General features: G+C 46.3%; 1 protein-coding gene across 4 annotated transcripts; it reads left to right on the top strand.

Moving 5' to 3' along the window:
• Nucleotides 1-236: 236 nt before the first annotated feature.
• CLSPN (claspin) lies at nt 237-16,722 on the top strand. 4 transcript variants are annotated; one of them, XM_063355576.1, is made up of 25 exons: nt 237-288; nt 1,054-1,183; nt 1,746-2,209; nt 2,918-3,082; nt 3,428-3,517; nt 3,753-3,825; nt 4,278-4,386; nt 5,056-5,612; nt 6,619-6,810; nt 7,693-7,877; nt 8,419-8,621; nt 8,936-9,000; nt 9,405-9,610; nt 10,086-10,246; nt 10,343-10,569; nt 10,808-10,922; nt 11,608-11,689; nt 12,003-12,097; nt 12,693-12,857; nt 12,951-13,072; nt 13,311-13,438; nt 13,951-14,056; nt 14,740-14,822; nt 15,029-15,190; nt 15,399-16,722. In XM_063355576.1, the coding sequence occupies exons 1-25, from the start codon at nt 268-270 to the stop codon at nt 15,510-15,512; spliced, it is 4,020 nt and encodes a 1,339-aa protein (XP_063211646.1). In that variant the 5' UTR covers nt 237-267; the 3' UTR covers nt 15,513-16,722. The 4 variants fall into 4 exon arrangements, with proteins under 4 accessions (XP_063211646.1, XP_063211647.1, XP_063211645.1 ...); XM_063355577.1 differs by having other exon boundaries at nt 2,915-3,082; nt 9,432-9,610; XM_063355575.1 differs by having other exon boundaries at nt 2,915-3,082.
• The last annotated feature ends 9,635 nt before the right edge of the window (nt 16,723-26,357 follow it).

Below are 26,357 nucleotides of genomic sequence, written 5' to 3'. Positions count from 1 at the left end.
CTCATCCCGCCTCATCCCCCCTCACCCGCAGGGCGGGGTTACAGGGCGTGCGGGTGGCCTCGGAGCGCCAGCGGTGATTGGACCAGGTGGAGAGGGCGGGGCTACGAGGAAAAAAATTCCTAATCAAGAGGCGAGGGGAAGGGCTTCCGGAGAAGCTCTGGGCAGCCATTGGCTGTCTCTGCGGCTGGGCGGGGCCGGGGCAGCGCGCGAAGACTCGAAGCGGTTTCCGAGGCGGCTGTGCGGCGGGAACGGTGTTGGGTCGGGGCTATGGCGGCGGCCCCCACTGAGGTGAGTCCTGCCGCTCCACACAACCGGCTGGCGGTGGTGGCTGTTGTTGTAGCAGCAGTCCGCGGCCTGCCAGCGGCCTCGGGGGTCAGCTGGCTGCGGAGCGGAGAAAAGCTGGGAGGGGTAGTCGAGTGAGGCGGCGGACGGCGGCAGCAGTAGTGGCGCCTCCTAGGCCGCCCTTGAGCCTGGGTGGTGGAACCGCGCCGTCACCGGGCTCGCTCCTCGCTTCGCACCGACTACGCTTACCGGCGTACCCGGCGGCGCGCCCTTCCGCCTGGCCGCCGCGGTGCCCGCCGGGAAGGCGGCGCGCGGCCCGGCCCCGCGGGCGCGGGGCATGCCGGGACGGCGGCGGTGCCGGGCCCGGGCGGGCGCGGGGCATGCCGGGAGGGGTGCGAGGGCTGGGCCGCGCCGCCCCTCGTCATCGAATTAATTCAGGTGAAACGCGGGTGTGGGACGGTAAAGTTTTGCACTTCTCGTTATTCTCTTCATTCTAATGGTTTTAAGTAATGATCGGTGGCGCTCAGCCAGTGTGCCTGCTCTTATTTTTGTGTGTTGAAGCTCACCTTCAGCATACCTAAATAGCACTAATAGTTGATGTAGCGTGATCTCCCTTCGTGTAAATGGCAGTTAATTCTTAAAATATAACGACAATGTGTGTGTATATAATTGTGTGTAAGGGATTTGCCAAGGCTTTGGAATTAATTTAGGCTCCAAGAGTTGTTCCTTCACCATGCTTATCATAGTAAGGGTGTTTTATTTGCTTTATAGTTTCCATTAGAAGATCTGAATTCAGACGTGCAGAAGACCCTTGACAGTGACTCCGACAGCGGACAGGGCAGCTGTGAAACGGCCTCCCCGCGTCACCTTGGCAAAGGGACGGCATCCCTCGATGGCGGAGGTCTGTCCTGTTCCCATGAGCCTGCACTGCTTGGTGGCCGCTGCCTTCAGCAGAGTGTTTTTCGTTTATGTTATAAATACCTGTTTAGGAAGCTGTCACTGCTTGACCTGTATGAATCCAAATGGCCTTTGGTGTTTCTCAGAATGTGGGCAGACATCTGTAAATCTCTGAAAAGTGTTTTTTGAGGTACAGAAAGGGAAATAGTAAATGGGATGTGTGTGTCTTAATTGCGTATTTCCTTTATGTACTTATTTAGTTACTTACCGTGGGTTTTATTACTATATCAAGGCAAGTTGCTAATCTATTGGTGAAGGATTTTTGGCTTTGCCTTTTTTTTTTTTTAAAGGTTAAAAGCCTAGAACATCAATTTGGGTCAACTGTATACTGCACTACAGGGAGAAGTGGATTTTGAAAACTTGAGTTCAAGCTGATTTGCTATAGATGTTGACATTGTGAAATTTAACAGATGTGTAATGTTGTGTTTAACTGATTGTTTGTTAATTAACTTGTGGAATTTTCCTCTCCTCTTCATCATTTCTTTTATTTTAATGTATTTTGTCAGATTCAGAGGAAGAGATTTTTGTACATAAAAAAGCAAAAAGAAAGAAGGCGCTTCAGGACAGCGAGAGCGAAGACGGAGAGGATGGTGGCACTTTTGCGCAGGACGATATTCTGGGTGGAGACAAGGAAAATGGAGAGGAAAAAGAGAACATTACTGCCCAGAATAAGAAGAAACCTCGTCGGATTCGCCAGGGTCTGCTAGACAGTGATGACAGTGACACCGGTGACCGTTTGCAGATGGAAAACCTTGAAATAAGCAGAAACTCTATCTTGCCTGAAAATGAGTTGGAAGAGGAGAGACCACTAAAATCGGGGAAAAAGTACAGAAAACATAAACAACACAAACGTGATTTTGAAGAAGAGACAGAAAAAAAAGCTGTAGGAAAATCAAGAAGGAGAAAGGAGAAGGAGGGAAGAACGGAGTCCATTAAACAGCTGAAAAAAGAAAAGAAGCCTAGAGCAGAGGTATGTATTTTGGCAGAATATCTCAGATGTTTTCTCAACTAAGTTAAATTTATTACTGTATTTGCTTATTGTGTTTCAATGCTTCAGCATTGCTAGTGCCCACGTTCCTACAGCAGCTGTGGGATCCATGGAACACCGCATAAGTCTGCCAGTTTCACCTGCAAAGAAAGTACAAACCCCAACACTTGGTTATTTAATGTCAGTGCATGTTAAGCCAGGCAGAAATTCTTTGAGTTCTTTGGGATCGCTGGGGGGTTGTTACGTGCACAAACTGCTTTGATTGCTGATTTGGCTTTTCTCTACATTGCTGTGCTAGTTTCTGGAGGAAGCTTTGGGCTACTTTCGTGCTGGAATTCTGGTCTAAATAAAATGGCTGCTTGGGAGGTTGCATATTGTTGCTATTTATAAAATGCATGTTTCAAGTGTTAATTTATTCTCTCTAAGCCATTTTGGTCTTCAGTAATTATTGAAATTTCCTATTTATCATAGATGTAGGGAACACTGCTCCATGAATTCCCTTATCAACTTTGCAGTGCTATAAAGGGAATACAGCTGGCTTATAGGACACAAAAGATGCTAGATTGAAGTTAGCATGTACTTTTTCTGACTTCTTTCATCAAGACCTTTTGACAGTAAAATTAATGTCAAAGAACTGAAGGGGACCTTCTGAAATGAATTACACCAATACTTTATTTTTATGGCAAGCAGGTAGATGGTGGTGAGAGGTATCCTTTTAATGACAGCGGATGTCTTCTTGATGACAAAGAACTGTTTGATAATGGCTTAGAAGAGGAAAATGATTACCCCCCAGAGGATGAAGAGTCGATAGAATCAATACGAGCGGCAGTGAAAAACAAAATAAAAAAATATAAGGTAACGTTTGATAGCGGTACAAGATTACTGATTATTAGTGGGAAGTATTGTACCTGGGCATGTATGAAACTCTTTTTGATAATGGTGCACTTCTACTGCTGTGACAGGAGAGAATAGTTCTCTGCTTTTTGTTCTTAAAGATGGTGGGATGTGGTCTTGGAAAGTTATAAAGATAATGCTACAGTAGAAGCTTTGGAAATCTACCATAAGTATTATGGGGCATTTGGGTTGGTTTACGAGAATACTGGCTGATTTTGACAACTAGCAATGATTCTGTACAATTCCTTTTTTCTTGTTTGCCTGTGTCTCTAGACAAATAAGCAAATCTCTTTTTATGCACTGTAGAACAAAGAACGTTTTTCTGAGGGTGAAGGCTACAAACATGTATTTGATGATGAGAACGAGGAACCTGTATTAAAAGAACCAAAAAGGAAGGTGAAGTATTCTTCTCTTTAAAGCTCTCCGTTGTTTGTTGTGGTCGCTCACATTTTTTTTTTATGCATGCTGTCCAATGTTATTGTTGATTTGCTATTTTTAATCTTTTTTTTTTTAACTGGCTGCGTTACTCTGGCTTTGTGTTTGAAAGGGAAAAATAAGCTATTTAGAAAGTATAGATAGAGTCCCATATTTTGTTTTCTGACTTCAAAAGCATTTCTTTCCTTTCCTTAAGGAGCGAAAAGCAGCAAGGTTAAGTAAAGAAGCCATTAAACAACTACATAGTGAGACCCAACGACTTATTAGAGGTAAAACTTAAATTCTTTCTATATAGAGGGGTATAAACTGGTAAGAAAATCAGGGGAGAATTACCATGAGTTACTCCGGGTTGAAGGGTGCAAGACTTCTTATTCAAGGACCTGTTAAAAGGTATCTTTTTAACTAATGAAAAAAAAATCATTCTACAAACACTTGAGCCGATAAACTTGTTGTGTAAAGTTAATGCAATATTTAGAGTTTGATAGGCGTGTAATAGCATTGAAACTGGCCCTGCCATTCTGGTATTAACATCACAGTTCATTTCCCAGTGAATCCATGGACATGTTGCAAATTGGGTCTTCAGGACTGTTGCTGCTGAACTCTTTCCCAGACTTTCCCAACTCTTGCTGCAAAATACTTGTGTGAAGCCTCTTTGAATTTCAGAGGTATCAAATAAATGCCTCTGACTCTTTACATTTTTTTCACTTTCTTTCTCTGGTAGAATCATCCGTGTCTCTCCCATATCACGTGCCTGAGACCAAAAGCATTCATGACTTCTTCAAGCGTAGACCTCGACCCGTATGTCAAGGAAATGCCATGGCATTGCTGAAGTAAGGACTTAAACCTTCCTTGTATTTTTTTTTTTATAAATTTTGAGGAGATGCCAGCTTTGCTCTTGGGGATAACCAGACTGTTGCATGCTATGGGTGTTGTATGATGTACACACCTGATCTGTGTACACTCACAGATTTTATGTGGTTTAATTTTAGCTGTTGCTGCGACTGGAAAGTTTTATTAAGAAACTTCTTAGGCTTCTTAAATTCTGTGAACACCTGGAAATCGAGAGTGTGTCAGTGTTAACATAAGGCAATTCTGCACTCTTGACGCAGTCGTACTGCTGAAGTAATCAGGGCCTAGTAGTAACTCCAGATGAAGTAACATGCTCATGCAGAATTACTTTGCTGTCGTTTAGACTGGACCATGACATTTTACTTGGACTGTTTCTTCTTTTGAGTAATATGTAGTAAAGTACTTAAGCTACTGTAGTCACAAAATCTTTCAGGAATTTTTTACTGATAATGTAACCAGTACAAAGTCATTACACTACTCTACACTTCCTTATTTCCTCAAAATGAAGTTTTCCAGACTTCTGTCCTTCACTTCTTCCTACACATTAATGACAATAATTAGGAAATGATCTCTTCCTCTCTGAGTTTGTTCTCAACCTCTTCTCCCCTTTCACAATAGCCATGGGTGATATTTCTTTCTGCTGGCCTTAGGTCCACTAAATACCAGCTATCCCTAAGTGAAGAATCTGCAGACACTAAGAATTTGGGCAAGGATTGCAAAGATGGGCAAATCAAAGGTGATCAATCAGCAGCTAATGAACCAGAAACAAGCCTTGGCAGAGAGGTTGATAGTACTGTGAACAAGCCTCTTGCTGATGTAGGGAAGAACTTGTCAGAAGACTGTGGTGAAAAGCCCTGGCAGGACAGTGATGAGACTCCTACACCTAGGACTGTAACAGCTGATAATAACGCAGAAGAACAGCAGCACTCTAACTTGCTAAGCACTGACTGTGGCGTGCAAAAAGAGAATGAAATTCCCCTAGCAGTTGGAGGAGATGCCCTTGAGCAAAGAGATGAAGCAGCACCAGACTTAGAATGTGAAAAAAGCAATCAAGAAGTGGGGCCTGGATTGGGGGCACAGCCTGAAAAAGTGAGGAAGTCCAAGTTGGATAAACTCCGTGAGCTGGGAATAGACCTGTCCATCAGGCCAAGAATCTGCTCTGGCAACGAATCCTTTATAAACCTCGATGAAGCCGATTCAAATAAAGGTATCACTTTTATTGTTGTAATCCTGTCATATCTGCCCAAGGAAGCAGAGTTAATCTGAGTTTAACTGGAAAATCTCTGAGAAATGTTTAGGTGGTAGAAAAGTCAGGCACGTTCACCTAACAATACAGTTTCTTTTCTTGATGTTGGTATCGCTTTTCTTTCAGATAGTGTTTAAAAGGGAGGTTCTGAGTCCTTAGTATTTGAAAGCTTGAAGGAATGCTCTGCTCAGAATGCTATTTAATGATGGATAATTTGTTTCCATTTTGTTATAGTGGATTATGTTGGCACTTTTTTCAAGTTGATTCAAAACAAGGCATACAGTAATTATCTGGAAACAAAATTGGCCTGTGTTCCAGAGTGTTTACCATGGATTTTGTTAAAAGGCAAGGCTGGGTAGCAAGGGAAAATTTACTTTTGTAGCAGGAATGTTTTGAATGTCTTTTTAGGTACTGGAATTTTAACGTCTATTAATCAATATTAAATAGCTGACCTTGATTCAGGGAAAGATTGCAAATGGTTAGGCAATGCTATAATTCCATTAAATGTATTATGTATGAGAAGTTATTGAGAAGATGTCCGGATTGGATGCTGCTTCTGTGCATGCAGGAAACTGATCTCTGCCAAGAAACAATGTTTTTGTCAGGCGTGAGTCTGGTTTTAGATATCTGTGTCAGCAGAAATGTAGAGAAGCCTGTTGGCTGGAAGGCTAGAGTGGAAGTGAACTGAGGTCTTGTGGATAAATCACAGTTAATGCTAAGGTAATTTAATGTTAGCTAATATCAATTAAGTACAAGTTAGAGCAAAATATGCTGTAATGTTTTATTGTTTTGTTACTCAAATAGAACGGTTAAGCAAATATTAAAATAGTAAAGGTTTAGTTTTTAACTGACTTCCTTGAAAAAAATAGTCTCGAGACCTACTCTTCATACAGCTTTAGCAGTCAATGCTTTTAAATGCTATCAATTGAACTTGCCTTTTGAAATTTAATTAATTTGTATTTTAAAGAATTAGAAGCCTTGAAAGAACGTTTCTTGAAGCACACTCTTAAAACGTCAAAATCCAAAGTTGAACGGACCGTAAACATGAACATTATTCGTAAGGAGACTACATCTGAAGGAAAAGAGGAACTGAAAGCAGATGTGGTGCCAGCAGTATTAGCTGCAGAGAGCCTGGATGAAACAGTCCACACGAAGCCAGGTTGGTTTGGGAGGAGAAGTGATGATGGTTGAATTGGAAAACTCTTTGTCTGTTTTTTTTTTTTTCCTCTCTCTCATTTCCCCTTTCCCAATGCTGCCCTATGAAATGCAGACGAAGGCATCTTCATCTGTAAAATTAGTATGTGTGTTCCCTCTAATGGAGAGCCCTGTTTTAAAAATGGATCTTGATAGACCTCTTAAATAGCACTGGCTGTGTAGGACAGCCTCAGTCAGATCTTTATGGCTTTTCTCTGGATTTATGCCCATCTGTACGAAAATCCATATAAACATTTGTCTGCACTGTTGTTTTCCATCAACCCTCGGAATGTAACTCTCAGACTTCTTGTGAACTACTACCATTTATTAGATTTCTCGTGATTCCTTATTTCTATACTGCGGTTTCTAGTAGAATTTTATGTATTTGCAAATAAAAATATGTGTGGAATGTGACTCTCCCATAGTATCTGTTACAAAAAATAGATTATTTGGCTGGTTCTATGGGCATGTGTTATTTTTAGCTGCTCTTAATTATTTCATGTGCTATAGCACTTCTGCCCACGGCAATTGGATGCTCTTGTTCCCAAAAGGCGCAGTGGAGAGACAGACCTGATTCTCATTCAGAGTGCTGCACCAGTGGCACTTACGGATAATGATGAATCTTGATAATTCATGATACTGCGTGGTGTCTCTAAACTGAGCTCGTTGAAACTCACTGCTTTAGCTCTTCTAGCTGGCAGATCAATGCATAAAACCACTTAAAACCATGGAATTCTTTGATTCCCTTTCTATATGTGTAGCTACATTAGATTGGATGCTTGTAGGCAGTGAAGTTAAGGATTCACTGTAGTATATCTAATATATTAATTTATTCCTTTCTGTCCAGGTGAAAAGCTACAAGCGCTGAAGGCTAAACTCCAGGAGGCCATGAAACTCCGCAGGACTGAGGAACGCCAAAAGCGGCAAGCATTGTTTAAACTGGATAATGAGGAGATGTTGGAGGAAGAGGAGGAGGAGGAAGAAGAGATGACAGATGAGTCTGAGGAAGAGGAGGAAGAAGGCAATCATGAGGTCCGTGTGTAACATTTTTACATCACCTAGTCAGCTTCTCAATTCTGCTGCTTCTCCCCAGTGACACGAGACTTTTGTACACTATAAATATTAGGGAAATTGCCAAGAATTCTTCCTAAAGGTAAAAAATTGCTCGAGCTAGTATGTTTGGGGTTTGAATTGTCTAAAACTGAATTTATTAGTATTTGCTTTATTTGTCTAAACAATATTAAAAACAAATATAAGTGTATAAAAGATTTTGGTGACACTTTCTGTTTTTATATGTCCTTGGCTCATTGCTAGCAGGGGACAAACGGAGGTCACCTGTCTGATCTGGGGTAGGGTTTGTCATGGCCTTTCCTTTTCAAAAGGATCAGAATAGCTTGGCTGTTCCAAGCACCTCTGTGTCGGTTGTCTCGGAGAGGAATAGGTGCATGTAAGAACCGTGAATGTCCCTCACCTTCATCCTCTGTTAAAACACTTTCTTGAAAAGTATGCAAGGAAGTTGACAGATCAAAGCAATGATAACCATATCTCTGCTGTGTTTGGGGATGTTTTTTAGAATGTGGAATTTCTGCTGGATGAAGCAGAGGAAGATAATGAAGATACAGAAGAGAAACACGTTGAAGACGGTGATAAAGAAACCGACAAAGAATCAATTGATGGAGAAAAGCTGGAGAAATCTGTGCACTGTGATTCTGTTCCCAAAGCACCTTCAACAGAGTCTACATTGATGCTTTTTAAGGACAGCTCCTCCAAAATGGGGTAAATAAGCCAACCTTTAAAAATGGTGCCTGAGCAATTTTAAATTTGATCAATAAACATAGGTGTCTTGATTTAAAGTAGATTCTATAAGTATTTTTTCTATCTTGTTCTAGTAAGTATATGTGCATTCATGCATATCTTCTTTAAAAAAACTTAATGACTGTAGTTGTTGTTTAGTGGAATAAGCTGTTTCTTAATCAAAATGTACTAGATGTATTTTTGTGTGTTACCCTGTTTTTTGCAATTTGGTTTGACAGACAATAGCAATTCATCTTGTATATATTAGTAAATACCTTTTATTTAATGAATTGCAGATATTCTCTTCCTGATGAGAAACTTGAAATGGAAGAAGCTGTAGACAAAGCACCTACCAAGTTAGGTAAAGTAGAACTATTATCGTACCTAGCACATTTTTTTACATGGCACATGTAGAAGTTTCTATTTGGGACTAGTATTCAATATTTTTCTTATTTCATCACCTGTATAGTTAATACAGTGTGATTATAAAAGTTTAGACTGATGAAAGAAATGAGGGCTTGAGAAAACTAGAGGAAAGTTAAGTTCAAAACGATACTGGAAAAAATATTAAAACAGAAATAAAGATGAAATTCAGTAAAAAAGTGCAATATGCATCCTCTATGAAGAAAGAAATCCAACATGAGGACAGAATAATGAGTTTTTAGCAAGGTGTTTGTGTTGCAAAATAGTATCTTGAGGTTTTACTGGATCACCAAAAAAAAAAAGTTGTTAAGCACTGTATTTAAATACTTGTTTTCTTTTCAGAGGATGATGATTCATTTTCTCTACCAGCACTAGCAAAAGAGAACAGCCATAACAGCAGCTTCGAGTTGATTGGCTCCATGATTCCGTCCTATCAGCCCTGTAACAAACAGATATCACGTGGGGGGACCTTTTTGTCTGCAGCAGGAGGTTTCAGGTCGCCTTCCCCGGGTTTTTTCAAAACAAGCTTTATCAGCTCTGCTTCCAAGGTAAGGCTCTCAGTCCTCTTCCCATTATATATTAACACAATGGGTAGTGAATAAATGTATTTTATCTTGACTGTCATATCTATCAAAAGAGTAATACCAGGAGAAGGCATCTAGTGAAATGCTTTTATGTGAGTAAGGCTTCAGGAAAGCAAACTGCCCTTGAAGTTTGAAATTGGAATGGATAAAAATGACATTATAAAAACTTACATTCAAAAACATCAAAGAAAAGATGCTGTAATCTGGTTTTGGTATCTAAAATGTGTAAATCATAAATATTTTTTTAAGCATACTTTACACAGGCTATACAACATCTGATGTCAGCGAACTCCTGTGATTTATTAGAGCAGTGTGGACATACTTAACTCCTGCATGATGTTGATTATTTAAAATAGCTTAAATGTTTTATCCCATTCTTACTTTTGACTTCTAGTGTTGCAAAACAAATAATTTGTATATTTTACATTCCTTTGACTAGAGCTCAGGAAAGACGTCTGAGCCCTCTCTTCCCATAGAAGATTCCCAGGACCTGTATAATGCCTCTCCTGAGCCGAAGAGTTTATTTCCGGGGGCTGGGGAGTCACAGTTTCAATTTTCTCTGGAAGATGACACTCAGAGCCAGCTGCTTGATGCAGATGGGTAAGTGATAGGTGTAAAAGGTGACGCTTTGTGTCCTTTAACAGAAATAGGACATACAGACCAGCAAGATTTTTCTAATCACAGACGTTCTTTCAGGTTCTTGAATGTTGGACAACATCGGAATAAATACCAGTCCACAAAGCATCAGCTGCCTCTGGCGAGTATGGATGAGAATGCAATGGATGCCAATATGGATGAATTACTGGACTTGTGTTCTGGACAGTTTAGCAGCCAAGCTGAACATGTGCCAAATACCAGCAGCAACAAAAAGCAGAACATGGAAGAATTGCTCAGTCTTTGCTCAGGAAAATTTGTGTCTCAGAGTATGTCCTGAATTCTGTTTTCAGCTTTGCTAGTTGCTTGATTTATAAGCTTTACACTAAGGTCCCTTTTAGTTCTGAGCGGTAATGCAGAACGTGGAACTTCCGAGACTTCTGAGAGCTCTAACGATTTGTTGCTTTTTATGCGAGCATGTTAACTGTCATTTCTAGGATGCCCTCTGACATTTGAAGAGTAGAAGTGTATCTGTCTAACAAGTTGCCGTCTTACTACTTTTTGCAGCAGGTTCTCCAACGTGGGCATCTTCGGTATCTTCCAAGGCAGAAAAAGACAGTGACATAGAAGATCCAATGGCAGAAGCTCTGGCGCTTTGTTCGGGCTCCTTTCCCACAGACAGGTTAGCATTGTTCTTCCTCAAATTTACAAAAGCTTTTAGTGGTAGCTGTCTTTCTTCACTCTTAATGTGTCTTCTTATTTGACATCATTTCGAAGTGCGGTCTGTTTTGGACGTAAAGCAGTCGCTCTTTAAATCAGCAACATACGCTGTTTCCCACAGCTCCTGTGAAGGGAAATTCTTCTTTGTCTGTCACTAATAGTAAAAGAAGTGTTGAAGAACTTTCATCAAACTGGGAAAAGATGGTTAGAATGTAGGGCTTTTGGGTTCTGTTCTGGGCTGTTGCCAAACTACAGGAACCATAACCAAATGTGAGTTGGATACTTGCTTTTTTTCTGTTGATGAAACTAGAAAGGTGTAAGGCTGCCTGACAAAAGGATAATGAGACTTAACAAATGGGAATGGTAGAGGGAACCAAGAGGAATCTTAGAGGGAAACGAACTCAGAAGTTAGTGCTTGTGCCGTAGTTTCTGCCAGTGAAGACCTGAGGTCTTAAAACATTGATGCTTGTGGGGATTTGGGGCATTTAAAGCTAAATGCTGTTGAGAGACTGTAGCTCTTTGAGCACTCACAGGTAATTGCCCAAGACCAGCTCATGTGGTCATTGAAATTTTGCCTTGGATTATTGCAAAGCCATCATTGGAGGTGAAGTGAAAATGTGTGTTTCTTTCACTTACCTTTCCCCTAGGGAAGAGGAAGATGAGGAGGAGCAAGAAGAATTTGGTGATTTTCAGCTTGTCACAGATGACAACGCCTTTGATAGTGCAGAGGTATGAACTGATGGAGCAAGGCAACTGCTGCAGCGTCCTGACAGAGAATTCCATTTATCTGCTTAAGTTTTTTTAATATAACCATCAATGCAAAATATCATGACTTCTATAGGAAGCTACTGAAATGTTTGAGCAATGTTTGGATCATTTAAAATGTGTCCTAAATATTATGATATACTGTATATAGCAAATCCTCTGAAAAATCTCTGGTGTTTTAGTCTGTGTTTATTGATTGAAGAACAGAAGAAGCTGTCATTACAAAGCAATCCACTTTCAGAAACTCCTTAATTTCTGAAAACTTTCTCCTTGATAGGATGAAAAAAGTGGAGATAGTGATGCTGAAGAAGCAGAAATCAGCGACGAGGAGGAAGAACTGCTGAGACATAGACAGGGCTTGAAGAAAAAACTGTAAGTATATCTTTTTTGTATCTTAACTGCCAGGCAGAATAGAATATTAATAGCACTAGAAATTTGGTGTATAATTATTCCCTCCCCAGCATTAGTAGCTTTATATGGTGTTGACTCTGGCTGTTTTTTTGCTTTGGTGCTGTCACGTTGCATGAGTTTAACGACGTTGCTGGTGGGTTATAGAGGATTTCATTATAATTTTCACTATGGATGGAAATCAAAAAGCCACGATGAAAGCAATGCAACACTTTTTGACCAAGAAAAGGTGTGCAAGAGTATTGCTGTCATTCCTCATGCCTTAAGAGCTTTATTTGTTCTAAGAAGTAAACCATGTAGTTGGCAGTTACCGTCGCCATTGCATTTGGTAGGCAACTGGCAAGGAATCTGGTGGATGACAATAATGTGGGGTGTTGCATGTTGGCAGGCTGTGTATGTAAATGTGCAAGAACTCAAGTCTTAGTCTTACCAAAAGTTAATCATAATTCTCATTTAGGGTATGTGTTCATTTTATGTCAAAAGACAAATCTTGCTTTCAGAAGATTCATGTGATTATTATTGGTCTACCAAGCTGAACTCTTTTAACCTTCTTTTATAGAAAACTGCAAGATTTCATGGAAGATGAAGCAGAGCTGTCAGGGAGTGATGTGGGAAGCGAGGATGAATATGATGGTGAAGACCTGAATGAATATGAAGAAGAGATAATTGATGAGGAACTCCCTAATGAAGTGGAATTAGAAAATCAAATACAGAAATTTCACATGTTGGTGACAGTATTAGTATATATTTGTGTGTGTGAAGTCATGGCTCGGGTATGATCTGGTCTGACTTGCTCCCTTTCCTTCTGTGTTGATAGGAAGGCAATGCTCGATGACGACAAGCGTCAGTTACGCTTGTACCAGGAGAGATACCTCATTGATGGTGACCTGCACAGTGACGGCCCTGGCAGAATGAGGAGATTCAGATGGAAAAACATAGGTGCCTTTCTGATCCCGAGTTAACAGATGGGGGTGAAGGATTGGAAAGAGCGTGTGTGTGTATGAAATAGCACTCGGTAGTCCTTCAGAAGTAAATAAAGTCTTTCAGAACTAAATTGGGTTGGGGGGGGTTCTGGTTTGGGTTTTTTGTTTGTTTTGGGGGTTTGGGATTTTTTTACTAGTCTGCATATTTTATGCCTCTTTTAAAATTGATAGTTAACTTTTTTTCCTTTGTCTAGATTATGCTTCACAGATTGACTTGTTTCAGAGAGATTCAGATAATGATGATGAAAATGAGCAGTTTGATGAGACAGAAGCGAAATGGAGGAAAGAGCGATTTGAACGAGAACAGTGGCTTCGTGAGCAGGTACTAATTAGCTTCAAGAAAAGCACCTTGCTCAGTCTTTATACTGTTGCTAGATGTAAAATTGTTAGTTCCTCAAGTTAAACTCTGGAAAAAATACCCTTCGTAAATGTCTCTGTTTTTCATTGTGAATTCTGCTCTTTCTCTTCTACAAGTATTGTACAGAGAATTCGGAAGGGAGAGGCAAAACAGCTACGGCAAAAGAAGGCAAAACAAGTCGGCTTCAAAGCTGGAATGAGTCTCTTATGCTGGGAGCATAACTCGAAGTTTTAGAAGTTTCGTATTAAGTCAGATTTGTCAGCTGAATGTGATGCTACATGTTTGATGTTCATTGATAGAATGAGGGTGATAAAATATCTGAGAAATTGCAATAAACTTTTACAGTAGAAAGTAAATAAAAATGAATATATTAATTTACATAATGAAAAGACTTGGTCTACTTAAAATACTGAATGAAATGTTAATTTTTAGTATGAACTCTTTCAGTTTTACAAAGTGTCTTCTGTCTGCTACAGAAGGAAAAAAATAAAGAGCAGGAAGAGGAGGAGGAAGAAATTGGTGAAGACAGCCAATTCATGAAACTAGCAAAAAAAGTAACTGCTAAGTCACTACAGAAGAAAGGTAAGCTTACTTTTTATTGAATTGACAATCAAATAAGAGAAAAAGTTTAACTTCCACTCGTCACCCATGGTCTCCAGTGAAGCACGCCACAGATCAGAAAACTCTAGTGTTTAGTTTTCTTACGCCAGTCCGAGCGCAGGTCTTCCAGAACTTGAAAAGCTAAAGGTGTAAAAGCATTGAAAACACGCGACTGCGAGGTTGATGATAATTGTGTGTATTTACTTAATAAAATAGTACACTGCTTCCGGAAAAAAAATTGTAGAGTGGAAGTGAATCCTCTACATCTTTGTGTAGACTTTTATTCTTCATTTGCTTGCCTTTTAAGTCACGGAGTAGACTGTAAGTGACACTCAGCTTAGCAGTTTCTCCAAATACCTGTGACTTAAAGAAAAACTACATAATGGAGTGAGAATAAAATCAAGTTTTCCTTGGTTGTGGCAAAAACATGGCTCCCAAGTGTGCAAAGCTGTTTCAAAACCAAATTTTCCCTTCTAACTGATAGAACTAATTGCCGGTCACCTATCGGTTGTGTGGCTCATAGTGTAGTTTGATGCAGATTTTTTTTTTTTCCCCTATGGTTTTTACTGTCTGTTGGCAATTCTAAGTTCCTCAGTTGATTAAAAAAAATTATATTATTTCAAGTGAAGTTCAGAAACTGACGTTTTCCTCTTCGTCTCTGCCAGCGAGCCCAGCAGTGGTGGTACAAGACACAGTGCTCTTGCCCAGGAACCCTTTTGAAGCGTTCAGACCTGCCAGTGACATCCAGGTTGGTAATGGTTCTGAAAATGGTGGTTCCAAACCACGTCTGTAGAACCCAGCAAAGTCAGCTCAGCCTAGGTTCTGCCCTTTTCCGCTTTGTGTGGCAGCGAGCAGCATTTCAGTGGGGAGTGGTCTTTTCTGTTAAGAGTAACCTGCTCAAAGAGCTGCCTTGTTCGTGGGAGTGGTTTAATGCAGCATTTCTTTGTTCTTCAGATAAAAAATGGGTCTCTCTTGAACAGACCTAAAGCTGTCCTTCAGAAACTCGCAGCAATGTCAGATCTTAATCCAAACGCACCTCGAAACTCAAGGAATTTTGTCTTTCATACGCTTTCCCCAGAGAAGAGCGAAGAGGCAAAGGAGAAGTCAAAACTTCAGGTAAAGATTGTGTGGAATGTGCTGCCAGTTGTGTAGATCATTTACACGTACAGGCACTAAGCACTGCCAGGTAGTTCGGAGCACTGCTGTTTGAAATATTCTCTGTGAATTCCTTCTATGTGCTCTCACAGCAAATAATTCTCTGATAATTCAGAACTTAAACTTTTTGGAGATTTTGTATATGCTAATGTATTCTACTCCCCTGTAGGTGAAGAAAAGAGGTTCTACTGCAGTAATAACATCCCTGGCCAAACGGCCCAGGGTAGACAGCACCGAGGAAACAAGTCAAAGCCGAAGCATATTCCAGTACTTGGAGAGCTGAATATTTCTGTTTAGGGCCAGAGGTTGTATCTCCTCTCTCTGCCAGTTGTGGTTTGTTTTGCAAATCTGCCAGCAAGTGTCAGGAAGGTAAACAAATCGCTCTACATTCTCCTGCTGCCACTTAATTCACAAGTTCCAGTAATTTCCAGGCAATGGTCTTGTTTATTCCCCTTTGGTTTTTCTCAGTGCTCCGTGGCAAATGTGAGCACAGACCCCACGCTCGGTTCAGAATGAAATGCTAACTTGCTCTTTCCCAAGCATTAAGGAAACTTACACTACTGTAAACTGTCCTCACAGAATCTCGCGTGTTTCGGTGGTATCGGTTCCATCTGAAAGTACCGTTCATGCGACGGGTATGATGCAGAAATGCCGCAGTTAGCTTAAAGCACAGGTGAAGGAGATATTTCTGCAGTTTTGGGTAAGAAGAAAGCAGTGTGAACTGTGGCAGGACATGTGTTGTTTACACTTGCAGTACAAAGGTAGCCATGGCTTCCTCCAATGTCGTCTTTTCTCTAATGTTAAGCATTTATTAGCTTGACGTTTTAAGAAGCTCTAATTTATATTTGAAATGTACACTTTTAAAAAAGGTCCCAGCCTTTTATGAGGCAGTGGGTAAGGCTTTCTTTCCAAGTTTTTATTACTGTTTATATTTTTACATGTGCATATGAATGTGTGTGTCTGGAGAGGGAAGAATGTGAATAACAGATGTGGGAGAGGAAGAGGAGGTGTGTCAGGGTTTTTCATTCGCTTTTTTGTGGGGGAAGTTGTTTGGTTTGTTTTCCCCAAGTGAAGACTCTCCTAAGTCATCCATTCTGTTGTTTTCGTGCAAGCTGCCCTCATCCAAGAGAAACCATCCATTTCTGAACAGCTGGTAGTGAAAGGCCGCCTCTAGAACAAGGAGATTAGATAATAAGGAACCATCATTCACAACTACTGTAAATAGTGTGAAAGAAACTTGAGCCAGAACATGCAGCGTTTCTGACATCTCTGCATTGAACGTGTTAGAGACTGGTCAGTGGTGACCCAAGGGCCTGCTCTGTACCACTGAACATCTTCCTAGGACCCGATGTCACGCACTTAGATTGCCGACTCTGTCAGAGAAGGATCCTCAACTGTAAATTTTTGTAACATCATAAGCGTACACCTGGTGTGCTACATGTAAAATATTTTACTGTATATTATGTTTATAAAGAATTATGGTACTAATTGGAGTGCAACTTTACAATAAAACATGTTTTTAATTTTGGAGGCAGTTGGACTTAACTTACAGGATTTTACTCGGTTGTGTGTATGTGGGGTCTTTTCCCCAAATGTTTGTCTGTCTCTGTTTTGTTTTCATTGCTGCTTTTCTTTGGTAGCCACAGCTAAGCCTTTCGCTAGGAACAGCTGCCATAATATTGGAATACAGCAAAAACAATCTCCCTGTGTTTATTGGAGCATAAATTGTCGAGTCCTCAAATCTTCCACTTAAGTTTGCATAAAATTCTCAGCCCTAAGAATATGTCTATTTTTACTGCTACAATAGTTTTGGTTTTGTTAGTTCTTAGGCAAAACTTTCCTTATCTTTGGCTTGAGGCCTGCGATTGTAATAATTAGTATAGCTGGATTTGGGATGTGAGGTTTAGGGAGGAAAGGTCACTTATCAGATGTTTCTTGAAGAACAACATAACTAACAGGAGATGTCTGAATATCCAGTTAATTCTTTATCACAGTGTTTGCACTGATTTCTAAGTGGTACTAATTCAGCACAGATTTACCGGGCAAAACCATTTGAAGCTGCAAAATTCAGCATCTTCTCTTAAGTTTGCCACTCCTGCCTGCCACTAGAGAGCAGCAAGAGAATGCTCTTCCTCTGGCAAAAGGGGAAGGAAGAATGATTACAGCTTAGGCTATACTCTTGACTCAAGGGGAAATTCTTAGTTTTCCATGCTCTATGGCGTTGCAAAGGATTAAATGTACATAGACCTGTAACTGCTACATTTTTGCATTAGAAGGTAGTAGCTTGAAGAGCACCTTTAGCAGGTTGGCTTTGTCCTAGTGGTCTATGGTGGTCTCTCCTCAGCATATGCTAGCTACAAGGATGGCATTTGTTTCACTTTTAGAATTTTCTCTTCGGAACATGTTTTGCTTGTTCTAGAGCCAAGAGTAGAAAAATATCGTTGGCCTTGAAGAGCTTATAAATTGAAATATGTAGAATGGGAAGATTTCTGGCTACAGTTGTTCAGAGTGAATGTTTCCCCCCCCCTCCCCAACAACCTTTTATGAGTTGAGATGCTGCTGGTGAGCACTAAATCGTGTCCCAGAAATCCCTTGTGGGGCGGTGTATTCCACGTCGTGCGTGGGGAGGCAGGGGTGGGAGGCCAGGGGTGATCCTGTAGGAGCCAAAATCTCACTAGCAGGAGGGGTTGAACATGTCCTGAGGTGCTGCTGCTGCTTATTGTGCCAGACTCCATGGTCCCAGCGGGGAGGAGAGCTGGGGGTTTGGGCTGCCCCTCGCCTGTACTCCCACCTGTCCCCTGACCCGCTCTCATCCATCTCGCTGCCCGTCTGGCACATTAACACGGCTTCAGCTTCTCATTTTCAGCTATCGATTCAGCTCGCCCCTCCTGGCACTGAGATGACGCTGCTGTGCTAATGGGGAGAAGAATCCCCCCTGTTGCTGCTGGAGGTGCCGAGAGGGGTCTGGGGCCGGGCAGGAGAGGCGGAGGAAGGATTGAGGTGGAGAGGGGTGATGGGGGAATGAGGGTCCTGTGCGCAGCCCTGGGGCATCTCAGCCTGCACAGAAACAGCCTCTGTGGGGCCCTCCTGGGCTGAAGGAAAAGCTCCTTCCCCTGCCTTTGCTGCTTTTCCCCTCTAGTCGTGTCTCCTGCAAACTCCGAGCGGTTACAGCTGGGAGTTGGGGTTGGTGATGTTTGGTTTTGGCTTTGCATGGCTGCAAAAAGTGGCTGTGCCTTGGTAGGACACCAGGGTTTTCATCCGAGCTGGGCAGCTGTGATAACTAACACCTCTTTGTGCCTCAGTTTCCCTCACCTGTGCAAGGGACGGGACTAAAGCCTTTGGGATCTGATCCAGTCCTCGTCTGCGGCGTGGGAGCATCGGTGAGAGGAGCGCTGCCGAGCGGGTGATGTTCCCTGCCGAGCCTGCAGAGAGAATGAGCCCTCAGGAGCACAAATGGTAGTGGAGAAATTAAAAAAAAAAAAAAAAAAAAAAAAAAAAAAGCTTACAAGCAGAGGAAGGAGCGGCCTTCGCTCTGTGTTAAAGGTTAACATTGCAGACACGTTTATAATCATAGCTTTCACCGCCGCACGGCTCCTGGGGGGCTCAAGGCAGTCACTGAATTATGTTTTCTTTTCCCCCTTTTTTTTTTTCTTCCTTTTTTGCCAAGAGACTGAAAGGGGGAGAGAAAAAAAACTATTTGTTTGTCTTGTCTAATTTAATTTATGTTATTTATCAAATAGACAGGTTATTTGGGAAACCAGATGGACCCAGGCTAAAATCATCAGTATTTCCAACATGTGAAAAATTATGTCAGAGTGGACACGTGAAAAGCAGCGTGCTGTATGTTTTGTGTGTGCTTATCACGTGAGCTTCTGCACCTCGTCTGTCCTGCACCTTTAATCACGTGTCCCAGACCCGCTATGAGGGTTAAAGGACAAAAAGTCCCCCGGGCATCCACGCGTGGGGACAGGAGCGTGTCTTCCAGAGCAGCCCTGGCACAATTATTTACCTTCTCTGGCTTTCAGCCCGCTCCTTAGCGGGTGCATCCTTTCTCCAGGAGTGATGAACGGCGCACGGTTTTGGGCCCATGGAAACGGCTTTAGCGTGCGCTTGGCTTCGGAGCGGAGCAGGTGATGTTTTCAGCATCTGCTGCTTTTCCTTTGCGTTCTCCCTTACAGTAAAAGGAAACACGACAGAGCAGCAGAAATGGTTGTAGTCGAACTGAAAGGGAGTAGATAACTCAAGAAATACGGTGTAAGAATATAGTAAAACAAGAGCCCTGTGTTACTAACAGGCGCGTGCTTTCCTCGCTAAGGAGAGAAGGGGGGAAAAAACCCCTGTGGCGCTGGTGCTGCCGAGGTGTTGCCTTGGGCCGGTAGGAGTGGGTGCTGGTGCTTAATTAGCGATGTGAAATCAAACGGGGCAATCGACCTTCCCTCCCTGGGACCCGCCAGCTCCTGCCAGGAGCCGGGCAAGGCTGGGACTCCCCGATCCGAGCGGAGCCTGTGACATGGGAAGTAGCTCTGGCAACGGGGCTGGGTTTATTAGGTGACCTGTAAAGAAAAAGTTTTGTTCTATATTAACTATTAGTCATTAGTATTAATTATGACATTGCATGTGCTCTGTGTGGACAGATGGTCGGTCCTTGGGGGTTGTTATTTTCTCTTGTATCATCCAGAAGCCCAATTTATGGCTAACTCCAGCTACGCTTCTCCAGGCAGCAGAGATCTAAACCAGCTGTAATTAAAGAAAACGACATAAAAGATTGCAGCGCGGGGAGGGGGGGGGTGAGAAGCAAATCTTACAGCTTTGCTAGAGATTAATTTTATTTTTAGCTAATATTTTTCTCTCTGCTCCTCAAGGCTCTTTTCATGCAACACGCTCGGTGCTGCTTCCCTTAAGAGTGGCCTGTTGATTTTTTTTTCAGTATTTGATGATGTTCGTGCAGGTGGTGATGGAGCAGCCGTGTCCGAGAGGCATGTTCCCTTTGGAGGGGGAGACATGCATGTGTTCACGTGTGTCCTCGCACCCCCCTGGCACGTCAAAAGCCGCCGGCAGCACCCAAACCCTCAGCTCTGCCACGGGGGGGCTGCTGTGTGGAGTCCAGGCATCCTGCTGCATCCTGGTGTGGCTGGTTGTGGCCGCTGGGCCATGCCCAGCCCCAAGGTCCCTGCCTTGGGATGGGAGATAAAGGGACCACCCGCCGCTTTGGGTGGCTTTTTCCACCTGAGAAATCATAGGTGGTGGCATGGGATGGTGCCACCGCTTGATTCTGCTGCGGGGCGACTCGCCGAGGCACCCCGAGCCCGCCGGCCGGCAGTCGCCCCGCAGCAGCAGCCCCATGGAGAATCCAGGTAGAATTTTTGGCATCCAGGATATTTCCCATCCCATCCCGGCCACAGCAGGATGCACAGCCCCGGCTCCATCAGCCCCGGCTGCAGACACCCCAACCAAAGGCAAGGCACAGAAGATAATTAAAGCAACAGGCAATTATAGCTGCCATGTGTTCCCCATTTTTGCATGACGTGAGGGCGATGCTTTCAGTACAAAGCTCTGCGCGAGGCATCCGGGGAGGGGGTGGTGGAGGGGGAAGATGATCTCACTGGCCGTATTTTGGTAGCCTTCGCTCCACTTGCGGGTTTGCTGAGCTTTGGTGATCCTCGGAGATGGGATGACACGAGCCCCCAAATATGATAACAGCTCCCGAGGCTGCGAATGGCCCCCAGCCCGATCCGTCGCCCCGTCCCCTTCTGCTGGCAAGGGAAAAGAAAAGGAAGGAAGAAAAGCTTAGACGGGGTCAACGCAGTTGGCAGAGACCCCTGAACATCTGCAGGGGGCAAAAGCAGGGGTGGAGGAGCCGGATTTGATACTCATCAGCCAGCAGTGAGGCCCCAAACCCTCTTGAAGTCTGGAGGGGTTGGGATTTGTCTGTGCTGGTTCTTCTCCGGGGTTCCTGCTGAAAGCCTGTGAGCAACGTGGCCAGTGTCTCCGGCTTGAATGGAAACGAGATACCAAAACAAACCCCGTTGTGGGGCTGGTGGTGACCTCGGTCCCGCAAGACCTTGAGAAACCATCAGGTGTGGAAGAAGGGCAGAGCAGGGATGCGCGGGGGCTGGCACAGCCCCGGCTGATGCCCACGGGCTGGGGGTGAGCCAGGCACCGGGTCTGCTCCGTAAAGGAGCAGCTTCATCCCTAGAGCTCTGCTATGTTCACCGTGGGGGTATTTTTAATTCAGAACTCAACAGCAAGATCCACAGCCAAACCTCGCCGGCTGTGCGGGTGTTGCCGGATCATCTGCTGTCGCGGTGTCAGTGGAGCTCCCGGAGCCCGCGGCTGCCTGTCCCCACTGCCAGACACTGCCGAGGATGGTGACTGGAGGGGGGACACGTCCCCATGTCCCCACAGGGCACCCCATGAGCCTGGCACCACTGCCCGGGGTGACGGTGTGAACCCTGGCCATGGGGGACAAGCAGGAGGGGACATGGTTCCCCACTCTGCCCCGGTTCCCCCACGGCCCCCGGGCTCTGGGGGGTTGAGGGCGGCAGAGCCGGTGTCGCCGGGAGCCGCATACGCACCCTGCGAGGGGAAGAGCATCGCTCCCAACATCTGCTCGGCGTTTGTTTATCTTTCATTCCCGTTCCTGCCCTGCCTCCCCCCTCCTCTTTCATCCTTCCATCTGCACAGGCCTAAAAATAGGGTGGCAGCCCGACTCGGTCTGCTCCTCCTCAGCCCTTCGTGACACCAGAGGGGTCCTGGTTGTGGCCCGGCGAGGAGGGATGGGACCCGCCGGTGTCTCTCCGGTGTCCCTTTCCCACCATGGAGCGGCGATGCCGACCGGCCGTGCCAGGGTCCCGGCACCCCCTGAGCTTTGCTCCACGCAGGCAAATGTTCCCGGCTCCCCGCCCTGGCCCTGCGCACCCACCGCTGCCGTGGGGACGCCCGCATCCCGCCAGGAAGGAGCCCGGCTGCTGCTGGTGCCGACTGCCCTCCTTCCACACACCCGGCCACGTGCTGCTGCCCTTTCACCCCCTCCAACCCCCTGTTCCCGCTCGGAGCCCTGGCTTTGTCCGGCCGGCTCTCCTCGTTTCAGGCCATTCATTTCAGATCTGCTTTGCGTTTGCTCCCCCCCGGCCCGTTCCATGAAGGCTCCTCTTGTTCGGCGGCGAGTGCTGCTGGGGGGCAGCTGAACCCCGGGTCCCCACTGCCTGAGCCAGCCACCCCCCGCCAGCCCGGGCTGCCCACCCTGGCGGGATGAGGGTCCTTCCCGGCTGCAGCGTCCCTTGATGGGTATGGCCATGGCAGCCTGGGCTCACTTAGCCCGGGACACCAAGTGCCAGCCCCAAAATGCCCATCCCGGGCATGGGGGGGCTACACACCGAGCCCTGTGTCGCCCCCGGCATCTGTGCCCGCGCATGGCCCCGCTGCTGCGCCCGGGGCAGGGGGGGCAGCGGCTGCCACCAGCGCCTGTGGGGCAGGGGAAGAGCAGAGGGGGTGTCCCCCAGCTCCTGGCTCCTGCACCCCCCAAAAGGTGCCTGGGCAGAGCCACAGGGACCCCCTCGCTGGGGCTACAGCGGGATCTGGCTCTGCCCCACAGGCTGCTCCACGGGTCCCCATGGGCGACTCGGGGGTCCCCATGGGCAGCTCCGGGGGTCCCCGTGCCTCCTGCTCCCCAGGCGGGCTCAGCCCCCGAGCCTCTCCCGGGCACGGAGCAGGGCGAGCATCACTTTAGCACTTCCCCATGTCCCCCCGCCCCTTCCCCAAGTCGCTATGAATAAATCATTGTTTTATTAAAGAGAAGCAGCTGCTTTTTTTCTTCTTCTTTTTTTTTTTTTTTTTTGTGACACTCCATCCATACCCACGCGAGCCCTTTGGCACATGCTCGAACGCCAAAAGCCCCATTGAGGGCCCCTGAAGCATAGCAATTGATACACAGAGATCCCCAAATCCTATTCAGGGCCCGCTTTTCTGCACGAGCAGCCTCTAAACAGCTAATTCACTGCTCTTTTTGTCGCCAGGGTTAAGTGGTTAAGTGTGTGTGGATCCCATAAAAGGCCTTTACTCCATGAAAAGCTATATTTACATTGTAATCACCAAAGAACTGTTTAGGCGGTCAATAGCAGGGATAGAAAGGGGCAGCGGCGGCGGGGGCTCGGCGGCGTGCCCCTCACCTCTCCCGCTGATCCCCCCGGAGTAGGACTTTTGTGGGATTACGTCCCCCCGCGCCAGCTGCCGGGGGGCCGCGGGAGCCGACGCTCTTTGTCTCAGCGCGGAGCTGGGGACAGCCCAGGCACCCGCCGCGCATCCCCGCCATGGCACCCGGCATCCCGCATCCCGGTGGCCCCGGCCCCCACGGCAGGGACGGCACCTCAGGTTCCCGCCGGTCCGGGGGCCCATCCTGCACATTGGGGCCAGGGGCCGGGGCCAGCAGCGCAGGCAGGAGCCCCTCTCCCATCGCCATCCCTCCCGCATGAAGGGTCCAAGCCCCAATTACCCCATCATTAACTAACCTCCCGTCGTTATCAGCCAGGGCCTCCCCCGGTACCCCTCTGTGTGAAGTATGAGCTAAAATTATATCACTTTAACAAGATTAATTGAGCACAGCGAAGAATGGCACAAGCTAAATTAATTCACCGAGAGCGAGGCGAGGGCTTCCCTTTCCACCAGGAGCAATTTCCACATAATCAATTAGATGATGTTCCAACTGATATCCCCGTCGGGGAACGCGCCTGCTCTCCCCACGCGGGTGTGAATATTCATAACGGCTACAATTTAAGAGTAAATACAGTAGAAATCCCCCGGCTCCCCCTACAAGCCCCCCCCAGGTTTGTCCAGGAGGGACCAGCACCAGAACAGCCAGTGGGAATGGGATGCTGCATCCCACCAGGCACAGGGATAGGGATGGGGATGAGGGTGGGGATGGGTTGGGGATGAGGATGAGGATGGGGATGGGATGGGATGGGATGGGATGGGATGGGATGGGATGGGATGGGATGGGATGGGGGCGAGGATGAGGATGAGGATGAGGATGGGATGGGATGGGGATTGGGATGGGGATGGGGATGAAGATGAGGATGGGGATGGGATGGGGATGGGATGGGATGGGGATGGGGATGGGGTAGGATGGGATGAGGATGAGGATGAGGATGGGGATGGGATGGGATGGGATGGGATGGGATGGGATGGGATGGGATGGGGGCGAGGATGAGGATGAGGATGAGGATGAGGATAGGATGGGATGGGATGGGATGGGATGGGATGGGGATTGGGATGGGGATGAAGATGAGGATGGGGATGGGATGGGATGGGATGGGGATGGGGATGGGGTAGGATGGGATGGGGATGGGGATGAGGATGCTGCCAGCCATATGCTGAGATGCCTGTTGGGAACAACTGCAACCCACACCGGTCCCACTGCACACCGTGCAGCGTGAGGTGGCCACAGCCCGTCAGACACTGCCACCAGCCCCTGGGTCAGTGTGGGGAACAGCAGGGAACACGTGCGCCATCAGTGGGTGCTCCCTTCCCCCTGCCATGTTTGTCTTGTCTGCTCCTGAAAAACGGAAATTAAAATGTTTTTATAGTTATCAATTACACACACCAACTTTTTCTGGTGCTTAGTGTGAGCTTTACGATAGAACAAGTTTATAAGTGTTTTACTGCACCCTCCAGCCCTATGGAAGCTGTAATTACGAGGCTGAACAGGCTGGTCAAGCGGAGGAGGCAAATTTCCCCAGTGGGCAAAAGTCACCCCCCCACCCTCCATGGACGGGGGCTCTCTCGGCTCCAGGACGGCCTGGACGATAATTTTCCCCCGGCACGAGCCAGGACAGGGGTGCCTGGAGCCCCACGTGTCCCTGTGCCTGGCAGCACCGCGGCTCTTTCCAGCATCACCCTTTGCACTGGCAGCACGGCCGGAGCCTGCGGCACCGGCACCGGCACCGAGCCGTGGCCCTGCGTGGCCGAGCCGCTCACATCACTGCGGGGTTTTGTTTTCCTTCTGGTTTGGCTCCTGCCTGGATTTTTCAAAGGCTCTGGAGCAGCGAGCGCCCTTCCTCCCCCGGCCGGCGCACATTGTTCAAATTAGTGCCTAAATGAAAGGATATTGTTGGTTCCTGTTCGGAGATAATAACCTCGGTAGCAGAGGGAATTTCACCCATGCAGAGAGAATTTGCCGGGCTGTTCCCGCCCGGAGAGTCCCTCGCCAGGGTCCGTCTCGCCGGGACCCAAACAGGCTGATGGGAACGGACCCGCCAGGAAGCGGGGGTTTATCTTGGCATGCCGCTCTAATTGCTGAAAACTCTGCTTTCTGACCTCAAAAACGTGCCACTGCTCCCTGTCCGGTGCGGGGGCACCTGTGGCACGGCAGAGCCCGGCCGCGGCCGGGATTAGCACCGCAGACCAGCGGCTGCCGGCCGCCCGCTCACGCCATCCCTGCCGGAAAGTGCTCCTGTGCCCGAGTGCCCACGGGATTTTGGGTTTCCCTTTCGCTTTCCATCCCTCTGCCGTCTCTCATGGCTTGGGGACACTCAAACCCCTCGCCCTGCTGTGGAAAAGGAAGGAAGAGGAAGGAAAATGAACCCAGCCCGGGAATTCCAGTGTTTCTATTTTTACTAAAAAGCAGAGGATGTCAAGCATAAGGAAAACGTCCTTTTCGGTTCAAAAGGCGCTTTCTGCCACAAAGGCCGTTTCTGCTGGGGGGGGGCCCAGCCAGCGCCAGCACAAACCCAGCGACTCCCTGTGCCACACCGCGGCTGGCACCTCCGACGGGCCACCAGCATCGTCCCCGGCGGTGGCGTCCCTGGCAGCGCCGGTGGGAGCGTGCGGCTCGCAGTGACGCAGGGACTGCGGCGGTGGCGGCACCCGCGTGGTGCCGGTGCTGGGAACACGGGGCGGTGGGAGGCCCCCGCGGGACCCCGCTCCTCGCAGCCGGTGCCGGCCAGATCCACACCCTGCGAGCAGAGCCCCCGTCCCACCTGGCTGCAACGTGGGCAGGCGTTTAATTGTACACCCCCAATTTTAATTTTTTCAGCCAGTTTTGCTCTGATTGAATTTTAACAGATGTTTTGACTTGTTATAGGTGAAGCTGAAGGGAAAAAAAAAAAAACCCACCCCAAAGGGTTGTTTGATT

Source organism: Chroicocephalus ridibundus, chromosome 19 (assembly GCF_963924245.1).
Source record: "Chroicocephalus ridibundus chromosome 19, bChrRid1.1, whole genome shotgun sequence".
Taxonomy (NCBI): Eukaryota; Metazoa; Chordata; class Aves; order Charadriiformes; family Laridae; genus Chroicocephalus; species Chroicocephalus ridibundus.
This window is presented reverse-complemented; position numbering and strand designations above follow the sequence as displayed.